This window comes from Trichophyton rubrum (assembly GCF_000151425.1).
Source record: "Trichophyton rubrum CBS 118892 genomic scaffold supercont2.3, whole genome shotgun sequence".
NCBI lineage: Eukaryota > Fungi > Ascomycota > Eurotiomycetes > Onygenales > Arthrodermataceae > Trichophyton > Trichophyton rubrum.
In genome coordinates, this window is record NW_003456426.1 from 2,566,403 (window position 1) to 2,580,123 (window position 13,721).

The window sequence follows — 13,721 nt, forward strand, 5'->3', positions numbered from 1 at the left end:
ACCCATCATCATCGCCGCCGCCGCCGCCTCCATCGAGTCTGAACATGTCACTTAGAGATGGGAAATATATAGTCTTAACTTTGATTATACTTGTAAATGCACAATATGGCCAACTCTCGCTGCTTAGGCCGTCGTCGTAGTTTTACTACTTGGTTAGCGGCGAACTTTGCGATTAGATTATTTGCGCCACAAGAAGCTCACAACTTCTCACACTCCAACTTTTTGCCAGCAACAAGCAAGCATCTTCGCCCGCGCGACACTCGCATCACCAGCCGCCGCAGCACCAGGACTGTCTGTTCTGTCTACTCCGTCCTGTCGAGCGTTCCAAGACCGATTTCGGCCTGCGTGCCAGCTCACTGATATCCTGGACCCCTAGTGAGCATCCTTTTGCGGACTCTTGCTCCCAGCCCAGCACACGCTACCATCAAGAATCCCCCAGTCGAACAGCCTGCAAAAGGGCATCCAAACACCTCCGAGAGCCCATCTATCCGCCGTCTGCATACATTGATACCAGCTGCTAATGCGATAATGGCCAGCGAGCCGGATTCCAACCTCCATGCTAACCCGCAGAACGCGTCGATGCCACCGCACCCGAACCCCCCCAGCATCGAAGCAGCCTACAAGCGCAAATGCATCGCGCTGAAGAAAAGACTGAACGAGGTCGAGACTCACAATGAAGCGATGCGCCTGCGGAATGCGCAGGGAATCAGATATATACAGAAAATGCGCCTGGAGTCGTGCATGATCCTGGAACGGCTCTCCGTGCTCATGGGCATGGCTGACGGCAGCGGCAGACAGGGAGAACCAGAGGCTGCGGGGCGTGCGATGGCGCTAATGAGGGAGTCTGGCCATGTGCTAGATGAAGAGCGCTCGAGGGCCGGGCAGAAGCGACCTGGAGAGGACCTGGATGCGTTGGGCGAGGAGAGCGATGGTAGCTCTGGTCACCACCCGCCTACAGTAAGATGCAGCTGCTTCCTCCCCCTTTCTTTTGACGGAGGACAGACAGGTACATCGGAGCAGTTACTGACAATGCTGCGTGGATGCGCCAGCCACAGGAACGCCCTCTACGACCAAAACGAAGCCGCAAGAGTGACGAGAGGCCTGCGGGCCACGGCGCTGGCGATAGTACCAATATCAACGATGCCGGCAATAGCAATAACAACATGGACTCAGTTAGCACAACCTTTCCTATTTCAAGCTACCCTCCGTCTACATACTCAACGCCCTTGCAACATGAACCCTCTATCCTTCCCCTTCCACATGTGACACCAGGCCCCGGTTACCGCGGCCCTCCGCTCCCTCGTACACCCATTCCTACTCCTCTACCTTATCCTCATCTTTCTTTTCAATCAGCTCTAGGGCATTACCAGTTCAATTTTCCATATCCACAAGAATATCTGGACGCAATTGAACAGCATGGCAATCACTCTGGACCTCCATTAACCCCCATCAACACGTATACCCCGACTTATACCCCGGCTATAACTCCTCCTAGACCAGCATCCTCTTATAACAGCAATACCACTCCAACTCCAACTACCCAAGAATATACACCAGTTCATCGACCAACTGACTCATACACTATGCAGGTTGACCACCACCATACCAGCAGTGCGAACCCATCCGCCAACGATCTCAGCAGCTTCCCCCCTGCCACTTCGGGACGAGAACCCCCTCATCGATATGTATCTGCCTTTGAGGCCTTTACTAATTATAAGAGAGCCAGCTTAACCGAAGCATTGGTCCGGTCATACGGTCAGAGAGTTACTGACGAGGACATTGACCGTGCTTTGGTCAAAGAGTGGGATGCTCTGGACCCAGCTAAGAAGCGGGAATTCGGCGAAAGACTTGAAAAGGAGAACGGCGTCTAATGATTGTTCTTTTTCTTTTCTTTTTTTTTTCCCCTCTCTTCCTTTTTTTTCATTACTTTTGTTCTTAATATAACCGGCTAGGGTCTGGGACGTGTCTCCTTGTTTATGGTTTGTTATTATCATTCTTCTTTGTTGGACGGGACTATTTATCAAACTTGACAGCGCCTCCCCCCTCCCCTTCCCCCCTCTCAATACCTAACTTTCTCACTCTTTATCGGCGTCTTCGGTGCCTGGCAGTTACAACTTCGGCGTGGGTCAATCGGAGTATTACTTCACTTCATCGTAATAGACAGTGGACTAACTGTTTACACATTCCATTCATTACCTTCGTTTCCCCCTATTAAGAATGAAAATTCCATAAAAGCATACTACCATACACAACCGAGGGAATAATTAATAAAATCAACAGCCATCAGAGGCTACTGCGTCCAGATTGCCGACTGGCGTTGCTGAACGTGACCTATGAACTTTAGGGCCATCTCAGCAGCCTCAGGACAAGGAGAGGAGCAGATTGGAAAATTGCCTTAGTACATAGTATATCTTCGATTCTTCAACACGACTCCGGGCAAGGATTCCAATACACAGGCAACGTGAAATGGCGCTCGCAAGGCCAAAATGGGCGAGCCATTATTGCCGCGCTCGGACACATAATGAACATACACCCTCATACACTCATCGAGACTGTCTATCCATTGCGTCAGTCTGTCACGATCACCTAAGGCCGGATCATGAACAATGCTGCAAGTGATAAGGGCATCTATTTGCCCGGGAACAGGTTCTGGTCCGGACTCCTGAGGATCTATCGGTAGATCGTTATCGTATGGGGGAATGCCGATTTTTATGGGTAAAGACCCAGCAAGAAACTTGTGTATTGGTTTGTATATGCCCTCTTCCTCTTGCGCTACACCAAGAAGGGTAGCAAAATTCATATCTCTGAAACCCTGTAATTCCCACTGCGTTAGAGCTCTGGCTATCCTTGATGTGAATGTGTTTGTGATAGAGGCAGATCTTCTGGGTTCAATAACAGTCACGGGATAACTATCGTGGCTATACCCAAGGGGCGCAAGAAGCTCAATCGTCTGGCCTGGTTTTGGTTGGACAATGGGAGTAATGGATGGAGAACAGTATGAATCAAGAATCAAAACAACGTCGAAGGCCGGTCCATCGATTTCGGCAAAGGTCAAGATAGGGTGTAGAAGGGATCGAAGGTAGAATCGGTGCGAAGAGTCTTCAGTAGGGTAGAAGTATTGTCCTCGCTCTGGTTCATAGAGTCCATTACCAGCATAGTGAATGATAATAAGGTGTGTTCCATCTTTTTGGGCCGCAAAGCTATTCTTCATGCAGCATGCGATCTCCCATTCAACATACATGCTAGGGACCGCAAACGCGCTAGAAATCTCGGACTCGTGTACATCGTCAACACCGAGTATTCTGGCAACATCTTTGAAATGAAACGCATCTATCATTGCATTGGTATCATCATCCTCCCATCTGATTGTTATGGCGCACTTATTACTGTAGACGCGTCGACGCTGCTCGAAACATTGGCGGATTTTCGCCTCTATTTCGGCACAGGTCGTTCGCTGTTTCGGTTCCATTGTGCTCCTAGATCAAGAGGAAAACACAGCATGTCAAAGAGATGAATATTATGAGGTTGTCAAGAGTATGATACTATTCGTCTAGTATGGAGGAAGAAAAGGAAAGAAGAGGGAGAAGGCCAGGAAGCGAGATATTTATACTCATCTCTAAGCTGGCAAGATCACTCTTTCCTACAACGAGTCGATGACGCTATTGACTTCTGTCAGGATATGTAACTTAGTCAGCTTGCGCCCATATATTGGTTGTATGGCGCTGGAAATATTTGTGCAAAAACAAGGTTCCTGATCCGAGTTATTATCAATAACTTCTGTGGATAAACAAGTTTGATGTTTGTTCTTCCTTCCTCTTTCAGCAGTGATCTATATCGCGCTTAGTCCACGTTGTGGCGTTTATTAGCGTCTTTAACTCGCTTTACGCTAGTCTTAATCTGGAAACTTAGACGCCGCACCCGATATGCCAAGATAAAATCCACACTAACTGTATTTGTCATGACAGTCACGTGGATAATAACGCTTATATAATCATTATCGACTGTCTCGTTTCTTTCGACGCCTCAGATTTATATTTCAAGTTGAGCTTGTTTCAATAGATATTTATGTTCAATTTGAAATTCCCCTACCATAATAATATATATAGTCTCAGGCCTACTCCGTACGTTTATCATTATTCGTGAACCATGCTCCGTAATCGCAACGCCAAATATCCAACAAAACCCCTGCGCCCACTGCTGGGTATTTATACAGTCCTTCAACCTATATTACCATCAAGAATATATAAACGGTCGTTGTATCGCATTTACCGAAGGCCGAAAAATTGTGGTGACCCCACTACTCGCTCCTCCATTGATTGTGATATTAGCTTGCCCTCCGACTTTTCATATAACAGAACCTCTTTCAGGCCTTTCTGTCTGAGGACATACTTCCTGAAAACATACACGATCTGTTTCAGCGCCCAGCGGGCATGTACCTTGGTGGGGACGGAAAAAACCTGATCCAGTTCTTCAAGGGTCTTACCCTTGGTTTCGGGCATGAAGAGCAATATGAGGACAAACCCTATGAGATTCCAGGCTGCATACCATCCAAATGCGCCTTGCGGGGTGAATGCTCGTAATAGGCTAGGCCATGTTATTGCAAGGGTGAAGTTAAAAAACCATGTCGTTGCAGTTGCCAATGCCATCCCGTACGATCGTACATACAGTGGGTATGCTTCTGCAGAGTAAGTGAATGGTACCGGGCCTTCTCCGGGAGAATACACAATGCCGAAAAGGTATATACCCAGCGCAACACACCCTGTTTGGGCAGCATGGTCAGGAATCCAAAATGCAAAGCCTGTGAGGAGCAGAAAGAGTCCCATCAAGGGAAATGTCACAAGGAGAAGGTTTCGTCGGCCAAAGGTATCGATCGTGTATACGGCAGGGATGGCAAAGAGCCAGTTGATTACCCCGAAGCCGAGCGATGCGGCAAGGGCGGACAGTTCCGAGTATCCCGCTTGTAAGAAGACTTCCGAGGAGTAGTATGCAATCACATTAACGCCGCAGAACTATGCATGAAAAATGACGTCAGTACAGCGCAGGTAATCCCAAAAGGGGCAGGAGATATGTGCATCGTATACGCACCTGTTGCATGAACATCACAATTTCAGATGCGACCAAGGCTCTCCTGTTCCGCGGAACGGTGATAAGTTCCAAGATCTTTGGCTGGCCAAGTTTCATCATTGATTCTGCCTCGAGCAAAGTATGCATATAAAATAGATCGCGGGCGGCTTGGACTTTGTTGAACCGAAGCCGACACATCGATTGATATGCTTTATGATGGGCTCCCTTACTCATATACCAGCGAGGAGATTCCGGGCAGATAAACACCATACAACAGACTAGGATAGCAGGAAACATGGCTGAACCCATCATCAATCGCCAGCCTAACCCCGTAACATTTGGGATGTCTGGGACATTGAAGAAAATGAGATCCGAAGCATAACCCATCATAATACCAAATGCAGTCCACATCTGCCACTGCATGACCAAAGCACCTCGAATGGCAGGGGGACTAGTCTCAGCTGCATATATGGGGACTGTTGCTGATTTGGGGCCGATACCGAACCCCAATGCGAAACGCGCGATGAACATATGCCACCATGTATTGACAAAGCCTTGCCAAAAACAGGCTAAGGTGGAAAAGCAGCAGGTAATGAAAATTGTTCCTCGCCGACCAAACCAGTGGTTAAAAGGGACGGTCAACCAACAGCCGATTAACGCACAACATAGATATGGTGCAGCGTTTATCAGCCCGGCAAGCCACGTTGATCTGAAGTTGTCGTCATCGATGCCAAACTGTGGTTTGTAAAATATCTGAGCGCCATTGACCACTGTTTCGTCTGGTTGAATAGTTAGCCATCGGATTTCTCCTTTCCATGGTAAGTATGGAAAGCTTACCCATTCCCTGAACAGCAGCAGATATCGAGCACAGCACAATAACCAAATACATCTCCTTTGGCTGTGACCAGCGATTCGTGAACTCATTTCGCAGGACGTCCAGTTCCTCCTTCGTCAGCCCTTCAACCTTCTCAAACTGCTCAGGATCTTGCGCCAGGACAGCACCAAGTTCAAATGCCCGAACATCATCGTCGTCTCCAATTTGATATTTCTGGGCATATCGGCCTCCCCGGCTTCTCAAGGTTGCATGGCTAAGTCCAGCGAGAGGGTTGGCAAGCTTTGCGTTCAAATTGCGTCTCGCCCGTTCGGCGGCTGTCAAGGATTCTCTCCTTGAGGTAAAGGAGTTGAGCCGCTCAGTGTGATGGTCCGATGCTGTCGCTGCTGACTCTTTCGTATTCGAACTCTGCAGCTCATCAGATGAACGACTGGAAGTAGATCCGATGATCTCGCGGGGTATCATCGTCTCGGCTGTCCCGAAGGACGTACACACAGCTGTGCCCGCTAGATAAGGTAGGAATAGGTAGAAAGAGCGCCAGGTATACCGTTATCAATAGAATGACAACCACATCAGAGTACTATCCGTATGAAACGATAGGCTTTGGTGCGGTTGAAATGGTCGAGATAAGGAAAAAGACAAGAGCATTCAATACTGTTGAAGAGATAAAGGGGGAGGAAATGCGCATAAATAAGAAACAGATTTGATAGCGGCCTATCTTCAGGTACTTGAAGGCCCTTTTAATAAAAGGCTATATATAATCCTGGCTTCCCAATCTACTGTAGTTCCCAAGCAACCGGGTTATTATCATCAAATGCGGTATCAGGTCATTACCGACTGGCCATGGATGAGCGAGCTTAGGGGCGAATGAGGCGTATTCAATTACTCTCTTTCCGGCAAACCAGCTGCTGACCGGCAGTTATATTGATATTGATCTGGTTGGACGGCGAGGCACCACAGCAAGGCGCATAGTATTGATAGGTGTGGTCCCTCTCTGCCGAACGAATAGATCTGGGCTTTTTTGGCCCCAGATCTTCTCTATGCTCTTTGCTTTTCGCCCCGTGCGTTCCCTTGTTCTTATTTACTCATGCGCGGTTTTCTTTTTAGCCTCTTGACGGCGGTGGGGAGTTGGATGGTTGAACAAAGGATATACGAGATGCTAGCTCTCGAGCGATGCCAGAACCGGCGACGAGGAGGTGAAAGAGAGCTCGTCACGCTGGCTGGCCGGGCGGAAGAGGGTATAATAGCCACTGGCTGCCTCGTCTCGTTTCTTTGATCAATGAGAGCAGCCCGAGGGAGTAAAATAGTTAATAGCAACTCTCGGTGTGCTGCAGCAGCGGGAGAAAAGAGGACTTCGAAGCCGTATATATATTACCAACTGCCACTGGCTGCGCGAGGAAATGCCATTTTGAGAGCACCCATCACGATGTAACACATATATTGTCGTATTTATATCGAGCTCTCAGCCCTGGAATACCGGTGTAGACCATTCAGCTGCACCCTTGGTGACATGCATCGTTGGACACTCTGGCGGAGGCTGAGCAGCACCCACCAGCCTGGCGAGGCTAGAGAGCCGAACTCTGTCAAATCCAGGCGTCCAGGGTGATAGAGCAGGCAGACGACCATGAACCCTGCATCGATTAGCAACATGTCATGCATATCTGCCGTTGGCAGTGCTGTCGGTGCGGTTGTGTCTGATATTAAGGGAGAGATGAGGTCGAAAAGCCGCCGCGGCAGATGGAGGACGATACGATAACTCTCCGCCAGGGATTTCGGCGGTGGGAGGGATAAAGGAAGGTTCTGTGTAAGATGTATTATATCCTGTTATTGAATAATAATATTATTATATTTATGATGCAGGAGTGAGTGTTATAAATAGCAGGTCTCCGATGCATGGCGGGCATACCATGCACGAGGAATAAAGCCAATATCTTATTAACAACGAATGTCCTCCATCTCTGCAAGAGACAGTTCTCTATATCCATCTCGACGGCGTATTTACATAACTATATACAAAAAAAAAAAAAAAGGGCAAAAAGATGCAAAAGGGAGCCGGGGGAAACATCCACAGTTGCAATCAAAACTGCAAGGAAGATTAGGGGATGATAAAAGTGTGCAAGAAGTGTATGTCAGTCAGGTTCGAGAGAGATTACCGTATATGCATGCAGAAATCGCCTCAGGAGCTTCCAGGGTTCGGCAGGAATGCTCCACCATTGATATTAAACCCGGCATGAGCAAATAGGTTCTCCCACGTTCCAGTATTGCTGAAGGGTGTAACATTCTGAGCGTTGGTAGGAGTGTAGTTGTCGTAGCCGTCGTTACTGTCGCTGCTGTTCGGGGCGTTTCCAGCAGGGCCAGAACTTGACGTCACTGGTATCCCTGACGCAGATGCTGTCCCACCGCTCCCCATCATAGTGCCCGTGTTATTGCTGTTGGCTTGGTGGGTCGACGATGGGTGAAGACTTGGGGAAGCAAATATTCTGCCCGAGCTCATCATGCCGCTATTTATGGACCCGCTGATAGTGCACTCGATGTTCGATGGCGGGAGTAGAGGTCGTGCACATGCAAGTAGTTGCTGGTTATGATCAGGGTGGATCAAGGGGAGAGTCTGCTGGTCGTGGTGCGGGTTATGCAGTGGGTCATTTAGCGGCATATGCATGGGTATCGGCGGTGGAGTGTTTGAGGACGAGAATAGGTCGTTTTGAAGGTGCGATGTCACCTGGAGATGGTGGTTAAGAGGTGTGAGATGCTGTTGTTGCGGCTGCTGTGGCTGGCTGAGCCCGTCCTCCTGCTGTTGCTGCTGCTGCTGCTGCTGCTGCTGCTGCTGCTGTTGGGACGTTTGAAAGGGCGACGGAAGAGACGTCTGATGAAGTGGTGGTACAGCTATCGGTGAGAGATTTACTTGCGTTTTGGCATCTGCGCCGCTTGTAGTCTCCTGCATCAAATCACAGAGCTCTTTCGAAGCCGGTCGTTTCACAGAAGACGCAGGGGAGACCCTGGAGGCTCGGTACTGTGCAACCACATTCGCGAGGAACTGACTCTGGTAGTGACAGCTAGTGTTGTCTGTCGGCGATTGTCGGCCAAAATACTCACTTGCCTCCAGTATATAGTCGAGTACTTTACTCTCCGCTTCGCTTGGGAGCTCTCCGGGGAATGATAGGAGGATCTAAAGCAGAACGGTGAGCAACGCCAGTCACAACATGGGGTGTACATAGATCTTTTAAGTCCACCAACCTTTACAATGGCGACAGCAGCGTATGCAACCATCACATGAATTGAATCCTGGCAATAATATAAATAGGAAGTTGCCCCAAGGCGATCTATAATTAACCGGACCATTTCTAACGAGCTCGCGTAGCACACCCATAGCGCAGGCTTAGAAGCAGACCCGTTGGCGATGGATAGCTGTAATTGAAAGGAATGGAGCAATAATCTCAAATGATAGCCGTAAAATCGAACAAGGAATCGCTGGGCAAGAGTCGCGTCGGCTTCAAAGTACGTTAGCTTCGATCCCAGGTAGTCAGGAGGTAAATTGAAATGAGTCTCACCTTCATCTACGATCAAATGCCATCGGGCCTCCCATCTGTCCAGCTCATTATTGCATAACCGAAGTATAAATTCATCCTTTTTCATAAACTCTGGTGATGTATGGAGTGGATCAAGCCAGAAAAGATCTAGTAGCTCGAAGCCGATTATGCGTAGCTGCGTCAGGGCCGTGACCATCTCATCAATTCCAGGGGTGGCATATGCATGCTGGTGCCAATTCTGTACGTTTCGGATCAGAGGGTCCATGGTAATCATTGATGGCATGCCCAGCTGGAGACTTAGACTATATATACGGTGCACTTAGTATGGGGACGGGTAGAACAGAAAGGGAGCAGTAAACATAGGAGGGATAGTTGCGCACCTCCTATCATAGATGAACAGCACGAGCCAGGTGCGTTCCTTGCTGCGTTGTTCCCGCAACTCCATTTCCTCCTCAAAGCCAGAAACAAGCTGCATTGGTTTATCTAGAATAGATGGCTTAAGTTTATTCAAGCCTAATTCTAAACCTCCCCTAATGGCATATCCGATAAACATCCACGCACGCGTGTCGTTGGATTCCTTCCAATGTGTCAAAAGGCAGACGCCCTGGATTATCTCTAGAGACTTCTCGCCCGAGCCCATGATATTGTGAAGGAGCTTCTCGCTATGTTCGTGTAGTTTGGCATATATAGCCGGACAGAAAACCTTTGCAGCGACACTAAGGAGGGCGGTGAATAGGAACGGCGACCGATTCCGAACATATCGTACCGTGTGGAGGACAGGATCGAATTGGCATATGAAGGGTTCATGTATTTGAAAAAACTGTAACCATACGTACGCTTATGTTAGATCTTAGATCTCTAACTGCATCCACTACATCAAGTCTTGCATGGGCGGAGGAATGAAGGGAGCCTACCTATCGAAAAGCCCTTGAGCTATAGGGAGGTTGATCAAATTTTGGAGTACCGGATCGTTCTGGTCGATGGGGGCATCGTTTGCCAAACAATCTTTCCAACGAGACGGCTCCTCGACCGGGCTTTCATTTTCAGCATTCAAGATATTTGCAATCGAGAAGTTTCCGGGGGTAGATGACTTCTTCAGCAAGGCAAAGGGTGCAAGGCTATCCGAAAGAGGGTGCGTTAACTGGGCTATAGAAGCCAGCTTCGTAGGTAGTGGGTTCTCGGAGGTGATGGCGGGCTGTATTGGTTTATCGGGCAGGTCTGGGGAACTAAAGCTGGTATCCGACTTTATTCGTTTTGGAGAGCGTGTGTCTATTGAAGACCGGATGACTTCTTCTGGTGTCACGGCAGGGCTGGTGTCTGGTGGCGGCGCGCTCGAGATCAAGGCAGGGAGCCCGGCAGCTTTTAACCGTTCAGCTTTGGGCCGGAGTCTGCATAGTTAGTGTTGTTACAGCGGTTAGCGATTCGCTTGTTCTTCCGACCCAGCAAAAAAAAAAAAGAACAATGCGCACCATCAATCGCAGTTGAAGGGACAGAACTGAACTCTCATTAAGCAGGAGTCAAGATAACACTCACTTTGTGCCCGGTTTGCGACCGCGCCGATGGGATTCGTAGAAACAGCTTAATGACTTGCGCTTGCATCGATTGCAGGACGCCGAGTCTGGATCTCGCGTGCACTTCATCTTCACGGTGCGGCATGGCGTGCATGCCGCGGTTGCGGCCGCGGACGGATTACCGGAAGCCATGGTGCGCTGCAAACGCCCGGGAAAGACAGGTGTCTATGCGGAGTAGATTCGAATCTATCAGGCCAAAAAATCGTCTGTTCACCTGGCCCTTGTATCCGCCATCCTCCCATGGGAAAAACGGGCGCACAACCCTCCCTCCTCCCCACGACTGTTGTCGAACCGAGAGAGAATCTTCTTGGTTGAAAAAGAATGTGTACGACGTTGGCGTTGAGAGTAGGGGAAGCCGTCTGCCGTTTTCTTGCTGGACAGTTGGGAAAAAACGTGAAAGCCGGCGGTGTCTGGCAGTTCTGGAATAGTTATGGATACGAGCGCCCCGGATCTCCACGGTGGTAAGTGTATTTTTAAGTGCGGAGTAGACCTGTAGTGCAGTCAAAGGTGCCTTAGGGCCTCAGTGATGCTGGTTTTACACTCTGTTGGAGCCGATTGTCCAGACGACCGAGAGTGTCGCGTCCACGTTTGATGAGATTTCGCTCAGCAAGGTCAACGCGATACGACGATTTAGGGCGACCAAAGCGAGGGAGCGTCGCATGGCACTCCCCGCAGATATAAAGGCATCGACCTGGAATCAGCTCACATGATGGGCCGGGGTGTGAATTGATGGCAGCCAAACAATTTCCAGCATTGGTCAGGAATTATGTTATCCGTTGCGAGAATGCCTAAATTAAACATTGCACATCTTTCTCGGTTGGGGCCGCGTACTTCTGATCTAGCGGCCTTCGTCGGCTAGGTCAAGGTGCCTGGGATTGTCCTGGCATGCCCCAGGAAGCCCTAGGAGGGCCTGGGGTGCTCCGCGAGGGCCTTGGGGGTGCAGCAGCCCAACTGCCTAAGCAAGCCTCATAGCCCGGCTCGGCTTGGCGGGTTAGAGAATGCCGCCGCATCGCTGGACGATAGGGGGTACCCGGAGGAGGAGTGTTGGAGTGGGTATAACTACCCAGGTCAGAGTAGCATTGCATTTGACGGAACCGGGCCCGACAGGGTGTGCGAGTCGCCATTTATTCGTTGGCGTTCTGAAACGCAGCACATCTCCGCAGACTCTTCAACACTCACGGTCAAGCATTTGTCTCGTAACGGCCATGCCGGCTCCGCCCAAAGTATGGCATCATGTTGAGATTGTGCTTATTCCTGGCAGAGCGCGATACCCTAGTAGCAAGTACCGGTGCTTGACTGACGCCATAGGATAGTGCAACCTCACGTTTGAAGTCTGTCTGGAGCGTGCAGGTGCAGGCAAATCGGCTCCGTCCCTTGTCGATGACCGGGGGGGTGACGGGCTGACCCCTGGATTTAGTTAGTTGGATAATATAACACAAATGTCCAGATGAAGGTTGGAGGATCAAAAAGTATCAGTGCAATCTTGGTCAGACCTTACGAGGGCCCTCTGTGGGTGGCGTAGCTCAGCGGGCTCTCGTACCTATTATCCTGTATCTGTGTGAGGCAGCGAAAGTTCTTCTCCCCAAACGCGGCGTGATTCCATCCTCTCTCGTATCTACATCCGCCACTCGGGAATTTTCCGGCCAAGAAGGCAGATCAAGTCCTGCCAACGAGGACAAGAAGAACTGAGTCCCACATCATCCCAGCAATTCTGCTGCAAGCTTGCGTTGTCAGATGTTTTGTCGCGACCAAAGAGAAAAACTTCACCAAATCTTCGGTCGATGTTGTTTTTTACCTAAAAGGGACGAAAGGGGTGAAATAGTCACGTGAATAAAATCTAGTCACATGATATTTGACTAAGCATTACGCCAAGAAGAAGCCAAGTCTGCGTCTCGGTCGGTAGGCGCCGCTTATATGCTTGGCATGTAGCTAATTTTAGCGGATGATCTTTGGCGCAGCCTTATTTACTGTGAAGGAGAAGAGTAGACAATGCCGTTTGCCAGACACTATAGATGATATACCATGGTAGATATAAAGGGCTAGTAGGGATGCGAGAAAATAGCTGCAATATCTTTTCAAGGGGACTCGGCCAGGGCATAGTCTATATCAGGGGCCAACACGATATATATATACGTAATGACATACCCTTGACGGTTAACAGAGTGACTGCCATTATCAGGACCCCTAGCAGTCTCATCCTCCTCAGTTGAAAGAGCTCCTCTAGAATATCTCCGTCATCCGGTAAGGCCAGCGTGTGTTCCAAGGTACTGCAATATCAGGGCGAATCGATGGTAGAACAGAGTATGCAGCGGTCTTCAATAGATTTAACCATTGTCAAATTGACAGCAGCGGATTATTGAAATGATTGGTTAAGGCGCTGAGTTGAACGAATAACCGTGTTGAACTGGTGATAGTGGTGAGCTTGCTAAGGTGTAGTTATATGCAGAATTTGCAGCGCCTATATACGGATGTAAGCTGACTAGGCTACATATTTTGACACCATTTTAACAGGGCTAGGTTGCAGGCTTAGTCCATTATCAGTGGCCCAGAACTCCTGTAAAGCGTTGATAACTTTTTCTCCTTTTGGGGTTTGCAATAGCAGTAGCAGGAAGCTCTCGTTGACTAGAAGGAGATTTTGAATCGGCGTTTTTTTTTTTTTTTTTTTGGGCTCGTTATTCGATTTCTGGTTCTTCTGGTCCTAGGCCATCCCCGAGTAGTTTCAAGACC

The 13,721-nt window shown here is 49.1% G+C and overlaps 6 protein-coding genes across 6 annotated transcripts; 2 read left to right on the forward strand and 4 right to left on the reverse strand.

Annotated features, from left to right (window-relative positions):
* Window positions 1-528: 528 nt before the first annotated feature.
* TERG_03717 (uncharacterized protein) lies at window positions 529-1,266 on the forward strand (the record flags this gene model as incomplete). Its single annotated transcript, XM_003236623.2, has 1 exon — window positions 529-1,266. One exon carries the CDS (start codon window positions 529-531, stop codon window positions 1,264-1,266), a length of 738 nt encoding a protein of 245 aa, XP_003236671.2.
* A 1,129-nt stretch (window positions 1,267-2,395) lies between these two features.
* TERG_03718 (uncharacterized protein) lies at window positions 2,396-3,469 on the reverse strand (the record flags this gene model as incomplete). The annotated part of the gene is made up of 1 exon (XM_003236624.1): window positions 2,396-3,469. One exon carries the CDS (start codon window positions 3,467-3,469, stop codon window positions 2,396-2,398), a length of 1,074 nt encoding a protein of 357 aa, XP_003236672.1.
* A 796-nt stretch (window positions 3,470-4,265) lies between these two features.
* Window positions 4,266-5,988, reverse strand: TERG_03719 (uncharacterized protein; the record flags this gene model as incomplete). The annotated part of the gene is made up of 2 exons (XM_047748138.1): window positions 4,266-5,009; window positions 5,086-5,988. The coding sequence occupies 2 exons, from the start codon at window positions 5,986-5,988 to the stop codon at window positions 4,266-4,268; spliced, it is 1,647 nt and encodes a 548-aa protein (XP_047604114.1).
* Window positions 5,989-8,072: 2,084 nt separating this feature from the next.
* TERG_12040 (uncharacterized protein) lies at window positions 8,073-10,063 on the reverse strand (the record flags this gene model as incomplete). Its single annotated transcript, XM_003236627.2, has 4 exons — window positions 8,073-9,062; window positions 9,131-9,384; window positions 9,445-9,725; window positions 9,804-10,063. The coding sequence occupies 4 exons, from the start codon at window positions 10,061-10,063 to the stop codon at window positions 8,073-8,075; spliced, it is 1,785 nt and encodes a 594-aa protein (XP_003236675.2).
* A 270-nt stretch (window positions 10,064-10,333) lies between these two features.
* Window positions 10,334-11,811, reverse strand: TERG_12041 (uncharacterized protein; the record flags this gene model as incomplete). The annotated part of the gene is made up of 2 exons (XM_047751062.1): window positions 10,957-11,811; window positions 10,334-10,811 (listed from the first exon to the last, which is right to left on the reverse strand). The coding sequence occupies exons 1-2, from the start codon at window positions 11,124-11,126 to the stop codon at window positions 10,334-10,336; spliced, it is 648 nt and encodes a 215-aa protein (XP_047606029.1). The 5' UTR covers window positions 11,127-11,811.
* An 82-nt stretch (window positions 11,812-11,893) lies between these two features.
* Window positions 11,894-13,652, forward strand: TERG_03722 (uncharacterized protein). Its single transcript, XM_047748139.1, has one exon. It carries the CDS (start codon window positions 11,993-11,995, stop codon window positions 12,305-12,307), a length of 315 nt encoding a protein of 104 aa, XP_047604115.1. The 5' UTR covers window positions 11,894-11,992; the 3' UTR covers window positions 12,308-13,652.
* The last annotated feature ends 69 nt before the right edge of the window (window positions 13,653-13,721 follow it).